Source organism: Microcaecilia unicolor, chromosome 8, assembly GCF_901765095.1.
Source record: "Microcaecilia unicolor chromosome 8, aMicUni1.1, whole genome shotgun sequence".
Taxonomy (NCBI): domain Eukaryota; kingdom Metazoa; phylum Chordata; class Amphibia; order Gymnophiona; family Siphonopidae; genus Microcaecilia; species Microcaecilia unicolor.
Genome location: NC_044038.1, coordinates 237459660 through 237472326, shown reverse-complemented (window position 1 = coordinate 237472326; position 12667 = coordinate 237459660). Strand labels below are relative to the sequence as shown.

The 12667-nt window shown below is 41.8% G+C and overlaps 1 protein-coding gene across 1 annotated transcript; it reads left to right on the top strand.

The window, feature by feature from the left end:
- The first annotated feature begins 8927 nt into the window (after positions 1-8927).
- Positions 8928-11801, top strand: SLC32A1 (solute carrier family 32 member 1). Its single transcript, XM_030213564.1, has 2 exons — positions 8928-9305; positions 10614-11801. The coding sequence occupies exons 1-2, from the start codon at positions 8928-8930 to the stop codon at positions 11799-11801; spliced, it is 1566 nt and encodes a 521-aa protein (XP_030069424.1).
- Positions 11802-12667: the final 866 nt, after the last annotated feature.

Here is a 12667-nt window from a genome sequence, read left to right as displayed (position 1 = left end):
TGTAGAAGGGCAAATGAAATGCTAAAGGGCATGGAGCACGCTTCCTTATGAAAACAAAAATACTAAACAGATTATGCTATTCAGCTCGGGGAAGAGATGACAGGGAGCGAATATAATGAATGCATATTATGCGGCTGCTGCTGCCTCCACTGCTTTAACATAGTGATATGTTTCATTGATATATTAGTTGTTTTCGTGTTAGAATAATGATGAATCGATGCATCTGTTTTGTAAACCACATTGGGTTGTACCGTGGTATAAAGAAAGCAGTCTAGAAACATAACATAACATGACCCTGAAAAGGACAGGTACAAATCAAGGTCAGGTATACACAAAAAGTGGCACATGCGAGTTTATCTTGTTGGGCAGACTGGATGGACCATGCAGGTCTTTTTCTGCCGTCATCTACTATATGTTACTAAGTCACTAAAGTGTTTGAGGTTTATAGAATAGTGAGTTATGGTGCAAGAGGGAAATGGTTATTTGACCCTTTCAAACAGTATTTGCACCAGTCAACGTGTCATCTTTCGATAGTGTTTTTCTAGTCAATGCATATTACACGGTGGAATCTGATTCCCACTCATGGCAGGCTCAATGCAGCTTACATGGGGCAATGGAGGGTTAAGTGACTTGCCCAGAGTCACAAGGAGCTGCCTGTGCCGGGAATCAAACTCAGTTCCCCAGGACCAAAGTCCACCACCCTAACCACTAGGCTACTCCTCCACTGTTGCTACTATTTGAGATTCTACATGGAATGTTGCTATTCCACTAGCAACATTCCATGAATAGCAACATTTCATGTAGAAGTTGGCCCTTGCAGATCACCAATGTGGCCCGCGCAGGCTTCTGCTTCTGTGAGTCTGACGTCCTGCACGTACGTGCAGGACGTCAGACTCACAGAAACAGAAGCCTGCGCAGGCTTCTACAGGGAATGTTGCTAGTGGAATAGCAACATTCCATCTAGAATCTCCAGTAGTAGTTGTTACATTTGTACCCCGTGCTTTTCCACTCATGGCAGGCTCAATGCGGCTTACATGGGGCAATGGAGGGTTAAGTGACTTGCCCAGAGTCACAAGGAGCTGCCTGTGCTGGGAATCGAACTCAGTTCCCCAGGACCAAAGTCCACCACCCTAACCACTAGGCCACTCCTCCACAATGAGTTTTTTTTTTTGCCCACACTGAGTTATAATATTGTGTATTTCATGGAGCGGAGCAAGGAAAAAGAAAAGGAGAGGCAGAAGCTGAAAAGGGGCTAAATAGGGAAATACAAATGTGTCAAGACAATAGGGGGATATGTAATAGACCAGGAGGACCTGACAGAGCAATGCAAAGGAGTTCACAGAAATGACAGTGTTTCTCTTACAGAGATTGGGCTGGACATGTTTAATTTAGCTGTGTGTTCAGCTATAGAGGTCATAAAAAAAACAGAAGTGGTCATAAGAAAACACAGATCTAATGATTTACTGGCCTTTCCCATGGTGGCATCTCATTGGCAAAAGGAGAGGACGTACAAAATGGGGGAGGGGATGTTTGGCGTGCTGGTAGGTAGGACATCCATGGGATTGGTGCAAATTTTTAACTTCTTGGTTTCATTAAAAGCAAACACCACAGCTCAGGTCTCAAATATGGGTAGCTGGGTGTTAAGTACATGAAAAATGATTGCTCTTTGGAAAAATATGATTAAAAAAATGTAAGGGACAGTACCGACATGACTGTCCTGTGCCCCAGCTATCAGTACAGTGTGCGTGCTGAGATGAGGAACAAAGGAAAAACTGTTGAGAATAAAATCAAATAAATTAAAATAACTCCTTGCCATGAGTGATGCCAATTCCCTGTGTAGTCCCACCCCCTTCACCTCTTCAACTTTCACTCTCTGGCAACACTGCCTTCAGTTACTTAGGCCCCAAGATTTGGAACTCCCTCCCCTCCACTCTTAGAGTCCCTGCAGCCCCTCCAATCATTCAAAGCACTGCTAAAGCCTCTCCTCTCCTCCAGTTCCTTCAATTCTGCCTCCTACCCTGCTGAACCTCTCGATGCTTCTCTCCCTCCTTTTTCTTGTTCTATTCCTCTGTGGTCCCTCTTTATTTCCTCCCTATACCTATCCTTTCATAAGCATTATCCAGAAGTTCTATTTTAATTTTTGAGAACCGCTTAGTAACATAGTAGATGACGGCAGAAAAAGACCTGCATGGTCCATCCAGTCTGCCCAACAAGACAACTAATATGTGCTACTTTTTGTGTATACCCTACTTTGATTTGTACCTGTGCTCTTCAGGGCACAGACCATATAAGTCTGCCCAGCACTATCCCCACCTCCCAACCACCGGCCCCGCCTCCCAACCACCGGCTCTGGCACAGACCGTATAAGTCTGTCCAGCACTATCCCCGCCTCCCAACCACCAGTCCCGCCTCCTGCCTGAACAGGCTCAATTTTGAAGTATATCAAGTTTGTGAAGTAAATAAATCTATATTTGAGAAGAGAAATGCTGTGGCATTTTGATTTTGCAATGCTATAATCAGGGCCGGTCCTAGGGTCTCTGGCGCCCCCCTGCAGACTATGTTGGTGCCCCCCCCCCCCCACCAGCATCTCCTTTCTCTCTTCTCCCACCCTGCCCCTGTCCAGCAATTCTCCTTCGCCCCATCCCCCTCCCATTTGTGGCCACCTGCCCGCCCTCTTCTCCCCCCCTTTTCTTCTTTAATTTACGTCCGTCCCAGCGGCCGCGTCATTTCAAAGCCCTGCCTGTCTCTAGGCTTCCCTCCCTTCATGAGTTCGTTCCCTCAGAGTCCCGCCCTTGAGGAAATGACATCAGAAGGCGGGACTCTGCGGAACGAACTCACGAAGGAAGGGGAGGCTAGAGACGGGCAGGGCTTTGAAATGACGCGGCCGCTGGGACAGAGGTAAATTAAAGATTTAAACCCCCAAGGGCGGCGCGGTATGGCACCGTAGCGGCGCCCTTGAAGGCAGGCACCCCCCTGCGGTGCTTACCCCGCTTACTGGGTTTGACCAGCCCTGGCTATAATAATAATAAAAACTTTTGCAGCACTACTGTGGATCCTCAGAAGCTTAGCAGAGATTGGGTGGCAGCACCAGTGGTTAGGAGGCAGGGCTAGTGGTTGGGAGGCGGGGCTAGTGCTGGGCAGACTTCTACTCTGTGCCCTGAAAATGGTAGATACAAAGCAAGGTCAGGTATACATATAAAGTAGCACATATGAGTTTATCTTGTTGGGCAGACTGGATGGACCAAACAGGTCTTTTTCTGCCGTCACCTACTATGTTACTATGTATGTCTTCATTTTGAGATGGAGGAGGGGGTACATAAGAGAGGAGGTACTGGGGGGACAGATCCATTAGCAGCTGGATTGGGGGGGGGTTGCCACTTAGGAACAGTGACTTGATCTCCCCATGAGAATCAATTGGAGAATTCCAAGCAGCCTGGATTGGCCACTTCCAGGGACAGGATGTTGGCTTTAGTTTCAATGTTCTAACCCCAGTACCTTTATGCTCTGTTCTTAGGATTGGGTCCCTGTATCTAGATAATATTTTCATTATATTACACTGGGTCTGCAATTGCTATCAAAGAAACGGTAAATAGTGGTCATGTTGTTTAAGAAAAGATATCATCTGAAGGAAAAAAAAAATCCCATCTCTCCATACTACAGATTAGTATTCTCAAAACAGCAGGTCTCAGGCTTCTTTCACAGATACCTGGGCTGAATGGAACCTGCTTCCTATGACTGTGCAGTGGCTTGGCTAGAGAAGACTTCTTTCTTTGTTTGTAAGGCTCTCCTTGCTTCTTTTTTTTCTTTTTTTAATTTATTGTCCTTGTGATTAAAAAAAAAAAATCACTTGTCTTTCCAGACCATTCATGCAGAAGATTCTCCTATACTTCAAACCAGAGACTGGGTTTTGGAGACAAGTTTGTGTGGTGGACTTTGGTCCTGGGGAAGTGAGGAACTGAGTTTGATTCCCACTTCAGGCACAGGCAGCTCCTTGTGACTCTGGGCAAGTCACTTAACCCTCTGTTGCCCCATGTAAGCCGCATTGAGCCTGCCATGAGTGGGAAAGCGCAGGGTACAAATGTAACAAAAATAAAATAGATACTATTGGAGATTCTACATGGAATGTTGCTAGTATTGAAGATTCTACATGGAATGTTGCTATTCCACTAGCAACATTCCATGTAGAAGGCTGCGCAGGCTTCTGTTTCTGTGAGTCCCATTTAACCCATGAAAAACCCTGTAAGATTTTCCTCCTCAATTTCCTTCACATTTCCCTTACCCTGTACTACAGAGTTTACCTCCAATTTTTTTAAAACCCGATGCCCGTATCCTGAATTAAATCTTACTTTAATAACATTTTCTTAAGCTTTGACCCATATATCTAGGTACCTATTTTTTTTGCAGAACATCCTTTAGATCCTCTTCTGAAATCAATATATAAGAGTAGAAATAAACGCGAAGCCCAGATTCGCAGTCTCCGGAGACGTGGTAACCTTTGTGCAGTGTTTGCTCGAAACCTACTCTACCGCTTGCTTAGGGTAATTGTTAGTTGCGGGGGGGGGGGGGGGGGGGGGCAGCAGTGATGTCATTCTGAAGGGTTGTGATCACTCCCCTGCTCTGAACCAGTTCTGACTTCCTAATGGAATCAAAGACTCCGGGCAAAGAGGAGAAGGAAGGCGCGTGGGTTTCTCTCTTGCTTTTTCCTTCTCCCTCACACCCTCTCGTCTTGAATTATAGACACACAATTTTTGTTTATTTGTTTTTTTTTTTTAATATTGTTCTTGTGTTTTGTCGTTGTCGCACTGACACCCGTTGAAGGCTGCCGAGAAAAAGTTCACTGTAAGAAAACCTGGCAGGTAAAGTATTGAACGAAGCAACGTGCGCAGGAAAGCTGTTTCACTGGTGACCACCGTGCGGATCCCCTGCTTTTGCACGATCTGTTTGCCATGCTAGATGCTCAAAGTAGGTCCCGTTGCATTGTCTGTTGTTGGTGTTACAGCCAGGGTTTATTATACACTGGAAACAGAAGGGATTAGTTACCTTAGAGAAGATACTGCTGTTATTTTTAAAGGTGGCGCGATGCGCTTAAGCACTTCAGTTTATTGGTGATCAGACTCTTGTGAGCGTTTTCGCGTTCACGTTGCACCACTATCCCGTCTTGCGTGTGGGAATGGGGTGGGTGCCGTCCCTCCTCCCCCGTCCCGTCCGATATGGAAGAGGTTTTATGTATCCTACTGTTCCTTTGTAATGTTACTTTACATAGACTGAATGAAGTTAATTAAAAATTGCAGGTTCAGAAAAAGAAACGCGGAGAGAAATCCAATTGGGGGGGGGGGGGGGGGGGAGAAGCTTCTTTTGAAAGCTACAAATGTACAATTTATAGCCTGTCGTTTCCCCTTGTACGTCTTACAGGTCTGTTAGAAACTATCCATAGAGAGTTTAGGCTGGAAGCATGGGAATGTATTACAAAAGCAGGTGATTAGAAGATCTTGCTACCGAATTTTTATTTCTTACTTTTTAAAGCACGGGACTTTGACAGCCTTCAGGTTCATGACAAATTAAGCCCAGAAGAAAAACGCATGCAAGGGTGATATTTGAACGTATGCGTTCAAGTCTTCAATTTCCATTTAGATTTTCAAGTAGTTTCCCAAAACCAGAGGATGGCACCTATCACCTCCTGGTGACCTATAAGAGTCCAATGAGTACAGAGCAACACTTTAGGCTTTGACTAGTTTCCATTGCTTCATAGATTTTGTGAACAGGCTATTTTGCTGCTTTGTATTCATGTGTCACAGCGTACGTTTTTTGCGGGGAGAAAGGGGTGTGAGTAGAACTTTTATCTTAAAGTGTGAAATCATTTGCACGAGAGGGCGAAATTCCTTAAGTTCCACCCCTTGATTGGTGATGGTGAAAGACGACCCTAGGGGAGGGCCGGAGTTAAAGCTTGGTGCTGTCCTTCCTGGGCTATTGGGGTTTGAACCCTGTACTGTGTTAGTCGAGGGCTGACTTCTCTCGCTAGGAATGCTAGATGTTGTTGTATTGGTGCATTGGACGGTGTTATGGACGAATTGGACACGCTATTGGAAGATGAAATAAAATATGTGATTGGAGCATTAGATAACGCGTTATTGGAAGGCTGGCTGTTAATTCTGGAGGATTCCATATTGACCTTTTGGGAGAGTTTCGTGCTTTATTTGAAGAAAGAGGCAGGCAGTATTCCAGGCATAAACACATTTATTTTGAGAAGGTTGGGCTATGTGTCATTGCATTTTAAAGTATTATGCTTATTATAGACAGGGTATTATAGACAGGGTATTATAACATTAAAACAAAATAACATTGTGATGGAAAAGGGACAAATTCTTGACACCCCTGTTTTCTCTTCCCCATCAATGCAAAAGAGCAAATGGACCTCAGTTTAATAACCACCTAGTTCCTGTACTTTTTTTTTTTAAACGGCAGCTTCTCTTGCAGAATTCACAGAAGTACAGGCATTTTTCACCTTCCTGTCAGAGTTCAGAGACGCCATTGAAAATTTAAGATTAAAAATGTTTTCCTTACTCTTTTAACACAAGCGATTATTTTGATAACTCTGGTAACCCCCATCCATTTCTCCTGGGAGCTCTGCACTGTAAATTAACCAAAAAAAAAAAAGAGAAATGTATCCATTGAAACCTCCATTACTTATACATACATACATATATATATATATTCATTTGCAATATTGTCGTTCTTTGATCGCATGCAGACTAGAGGTCACTACCCAGTATCTTTCTTTCCTAATTCCCTTCTGGTTTTTCTCAACTCTGTGGGAAACAGAGATGTGTGAAATCTGCTTGACGAGAATAGAAAAAAATGCATTTCAACGAATTGCAGCATCTTTCAGAACTGTATAAGTTTAACTTCGATACGCTTTCCTCTGTTGGGTTTCTTCATTTCCTCACTGCAAACCCAATCGAAGGCCAACCATTTTCTAGTACAAGGAAACAGGCCCGAGTTTGGGCAACTCCTCCTCCCCACCCTCAGTTCTCTGACAAAAAGCAGGGTTTGGTGGGCTGAAAACCATTCAGCTTCATCTACTCACACGTCAGCCTACAGTAGCACCAGACTATGTCAGTGACAATTTGTTTAGGGAATTTAATAGAAATCAAACAAAATAAAACATGGAAAAGAAAATAAGATGATACCTTTTTTATTGGACATAACTTAATACATTTCTTTAGGGAATTTAAAATGTGAGCTTTTGACTTGGTTTTCTACAACCTGGTATATATATATATATATGCTATATCAGGTCTCTGTAAGCCACATTGAGCCTGCAAATAGGTGGGAAAATGTGGGACACAAGTGCAATAAATAAATAAAATAATTAATAACTATACTACGTCTGTTCTTTTGAAAATCTGAGGGCATTTTTGACCTCCTCTCTCTCGACCTGTTTGTGCAATGGTATGTAATAATTTCATCTGAATAGTCAAAGCAACGGGGTGCCCTGTTTTACTAATATATACATAGCACGATACATTGCTCCCCCACAGCATTACAAAACCCTGGTTTTCTATAAATATGTCTTGTGTACTATATTGTTGGACGATTTTCTAACACATGTGCGAGTTCAGATCATCATGTACACAGAGAGAATGCAATAATATTCAATTCTACAGAGCTCTATGCAGATAAGGGTTTTCAATAGTTCTTTATAATTATTTTTTTTCCTGCTTCTATACAAGGGAAGGCTGCCAAACCGTCCTCTCTTAAATATTTCCTCGATTTGTTCACACTTCAGTCATTTGGGTTTCCTTCTAGTTTTTATTGCTGTAAAACCGCTTTGAAGTACTTAACGTGAAATAACGGTCAATCAAATTGTGAATATAAAAAATACATGAAATAAATGCCCTCTGGTAATAAAATATAAGCCCTTCTCGTCCATGTTCTTTTTTTTGCCTTCAAGGAAGACAAAGGTCATTCAACAAAATACATACATGGAATCCACACGTTCAGTATCACTCAGATATTTAGCTCTGTCTTTTGCAGATCTGTTGTAAATAATCATAACCAGGGTTACGTTGGTGCAGAATGTCATACTGGCAGCCCTGGAAACAAAGCAGATCTTAATGGAAAAAAATGATAAAAGTTGAATAGAATATTACAGACAAAGTATTATGTTGTACAAAGTGAATACATTTAACTTTATTGGACTGGAAAAATCTCTTCACAGGGACAGTATATATTTATCCCGGTGCCAGTGGTTGATACTGTATTATAATTATTTCTACTAAAATGTTTGAATTTAAAGATGCATAATTCAAGTGTTCGTGGCAGAGTTTTGGTGTTGCTGGCTTGAAGAAGGTGGGGGGTATGAAGGACTTCGCCTGGTGTGGAAGAACCTCCTCCAGAAATGCAGCAGTCCCCTCGCCACTTAACAAAAAAAAAAAAATGCTGGTTTGAGATGGAGACGTGGTGAGCACAGCAAAAGGCTTGCATTGGCAGGTTGATGAGCACACATCCCCCCCACCCCACCTCTCCCCCTAGGATCCTCCTGCATTGCATTGGCATCACTCAGACTGGAAGCAACCAAGTGAGGTCTTATAATAGTCTGCTGCTCAGAAAGGAAGGGGGTACAGAGAGACTTGCTAATAAACCCAATCTGGCATCCAACTCAGGTATTTTAAGAAGCTGTTTTGGTTCCTTTTCTTCATGCAGCAAAGAAGAGAGGGCAAATTGCTAACATGGAAATATCAAGGTCTTAGATCCCACTGGGAAAGGTGTCATGATTCAAAGAGTATTGACAAGGAGAAGGTCTGTTTTTAATAGAAAGTGGAGATAGCAGCTTGGAAAACACACTAATCTTAATCTGGTGTTCAAGCGTACGGTTTATCATTCTTTTTTTTTTCTGGAAAGAGGAATCCAATTGAACAGAAAACAAAATGGCAACCTTAATCAGAAGCAAAATTTCCAACGTTGCCACCTCGGTTTCGAATAAATCCCAGGCAAAAATGAGTGGAATGTTCGCTAGAATGGGATTTCAGGCGGCAACCGATGAGGAAGCTGTTGGCTTTGCCCATTGCGACGATCTGGACATGGAGCACAGACAGGGGCTTCAGATGGACGTCTTAAAGTCTGAAGTAAGCGTGGACGGAGGAGGAGATCCTACCCTGGAAGGGGACTTCCATTATCAGAGAGACGGCACCGGTCCCCCACCTTCAACCTCCAAGGATGAGGGTATGTGCTCGGAGTTATCCTCCCAGGGAAAACCGAAAATCACATCTTGGGAAGCTGGTTGGAACGTCACCAATGCTATCCAGGTAAGGGCTTAAAAAAATGTATATTTCTTTTTCTAAACTCTCTTACCTGCATTCGTTATCCTGTAGTAGATTTCGTTAGTGCATAGTTGTCATTGGTTAGCATATGCTTTTAATCCTGTATGTAATATCTAGGTTTCTGATAAAACATAAGCAAAACAAACAAACAAACAAACAAACAGACAAAAAACATAAATGTCATGCTTGTGCATATATAAATACCTATTGTCTGATCGTTTTAAAACAATCAACCTGCATAGTTTACAGTGTTTTCTTTTGGAAATTCGTTTTACTACCAAAGATAAAATGAAAATAAAGAGCAACAGGAACACAGGATATACAAAATCAGAATAAATGTATAAATGCGTTCCAACTTTGTTTTTTTTTTCTTTGTCATTATAGTTTAGAATTAGTAAAGGAAATAAAACGTCACTACGACCGGAGATTTAGAAGTTAGACAGATAATAGGAGATAAATACAAAAAACACATCCTATTTAAAAGAACTGATTACGAAAGGGTCTTGCTCAGTACAGTGAATATTTAGGATTGCCTTTCAGAAGAATTGCAGAGGTAGCGCTCTGCATCGTAGGGCCCTGTCAACAGGGGCTTCACTAAAGCGAAAATACGGACCAGATAAACCGATAAAACCACCCGACCAAATCGTCATTGCTTCATAAAATTCAGCATTTCCAAGAAAATATTTCATGTCCTAGGTTGCCTTAATCTTATCAAATTAGGAAACATTTTTGATTTTTTTTTAACTAAAATTATTTGCAAAAACGGTTATATGCTAGAAATTGAATCCTAAACGAATAATAATAATAATAATAACTTAAAAAACTATTTCCATCCTGACCACATCCTCTTCTTTAAGGGTTCTTCAAAATCCCTCTCACTCCAACAAACATTGGAGAAGCTGGAATTGATTCGTGATAATTATCCAATACATTTGATTCTAAGTGAAAGATCAGAAATGTGAACAGAAGATTTCTATTTTTCTTCTGCAAAATGGTTTAATTTTTCTTTTGTTAGATTAAAGCCCAGAAATGTAACAGAACATTGAATAAAAACGTCTTAAGTTTAGCCAATTGAGATTTGGTTTGAGAGAATCCCCTTTCATTTGCTTACTTAATAATTAACGTAGTAACAGTTCATTTTAAAGTTTTAAATACGGGCTGATTTCCATTGAATACAAGGAGATAAATGTCTTATTATTTCAGTTTCTTTGCAAAATATACAAACAAATTGGTTGTAGTCTTTAATGCGAAATAGAAAACATGCCTTTTTTTTTTCCTGTTTGTTTCCTGTAGGGGATGTTTGTCCTTGGCCTGCCCTATGCTATTCTTCACGGTGGATACCTAGGACTATTTTTAATTATTTTCGCTGCAGTCGTATGCTGTTATACTGGAAAAATTCTTATTGCCTGTCTCTACGAAGAAAATGAAGATGGGGATATAGTACGAACCAGAGACTCCTATGTTGATATTGCCAATGCATGCTGCGCCCCAAGGTTTCCAAAACTTGGGGGTAGGATTGTGAACGTGGCCCAGATTATCGAGCTAGTCATGACCTGCATTCTTTACGTGGTGGTCAGTGGCAACCTAATGTACAATAGCTTCCCAAACTTGCCTATTTCCCAAAAGTCCTGGTCAATTATTGCCACAGCAGTCCTGCTTCCATGTGCTTTCTTGAAGAACCTCAAAGCCGTCTCCAAATTTAGCTTGCTCTGCACCTTGGCCCATTTTGTCATCAATATTTTAGTGATCGCCTACTGTCTCTCTAGAGCACGCGACTGGGCTTGGGACAAAGTCAAGTTTTACATTGATGTGAAGAAGTTCCCCATATCTATTGGCATAATTGTTTTTAGTTACACCTCCCAGATTTTTTTACCCTCTCTGGAGGGAAATATGCAGAACCCTAAGGAGTTTCATAGCATGATGAACTGGACTCACATTGCAGCTTGCATTCTCAAGGGACTCTTTGCCTTGGTCGCATACCTGACCTGGGCTGATGAAACGAAAGAAGTCATCACAGACAACCTACCGTCCACCATAAGAGCCGTAGTCAACATTTTCTTGGTATCCAAAGCTTTGCTTTCTTATCCATTGCCCTTCTTCGCAGCCGTGGAAGTCTTGGAGAGATCTCTTTTCCAAGAGGGGAGCAGGGCTGTGTTCCCCAACTGTTACGCGGGCGATGGCAGGTTAAAATCCTGGGGACTTACCCTCAGGTGCGCTCTGGTAGTTTTTACCTTACTGATGGCTATCTATGTCCCTCATTTTGCCCTGTTGATGGGCCTGACAGGCAGCCTCACAGGAGCAGGCCTCTGTTTTCTGCTCCCTAGCCTCTTCCACCTTAAACTACAGTGGAGGAAGCTTCTGTGGCACCATGTCTTTTTTGATGTTGCCATTTTCGTTATAGGTTCTATATGTAGTTTTTCCGGGTTTATCCATTCTTTGGAGGGCTTAATAGAAGCTTACAGAACCAATGCAGAAGACTAATTGGTGGCAATCACAAAGAAACACTGATGGCCTAAAAGCAACATTTCATACAACATCCCTTTAGACAATTAAGCATCCTGTTGAAAAAAAAATGCCAAATGTTTGAGTTATGCACATTTATACTGTTAGAACTAAAGGTTAACAAATTAGTGTGTTCCCTACAGTCCAGACATGATAATATATTTTAGCATAGATTTGTAACTTGAGAGGAAAGTGTATTCATCATGCACTGTGTAATATTCCAAAGGAACCATGTAGTAAAGGGGTGGTGGTATTCGATTGTTCAATGGCAGCTCTTATTGTCATTATTACCTATATTTCTACTGGGCTCCTGCAATTCTCCAACATACTCGGGAGCGGCCATGTTTGGAAGCGTCATGTCCTAACACACACTGGTATTTGATTGGTGCACGCTTTGTGATGTCACTCGTGACGTTTTAAATAGTAAAACCAATCATTTCCCAGTATGTGGTCTAAAGCCAGACTGCTGGCGGGTGATGCAGGGGAACAGTTTAATGACGTTCAAAGTCTTACAGCCAATAAATTGTAATTAAATCCAGGGCGGGTATTGCTGCATGTCCCGTACTTATAAACATTGTACAGTGTCTGAGTACAGTTTTCTGTCAGTACATCACTCCAGGGACCATATCTTGCAACCAACATTTTACAACAGTGTTTGCATTTTATACTAAAATGCCCAAGTTTTTTTTTGCAGTATTTAAAATTCTATCATTTAAATACATGTTCAGGTTGAAACAAAGGTTGTATTTCCTTAAACAGAAAAATGCACTAGAAGCATGGAGGATATACGTATATGAAAAACGTCCAAGAAATCAGTGACGTTATTATGTGCAATGATGCATTAA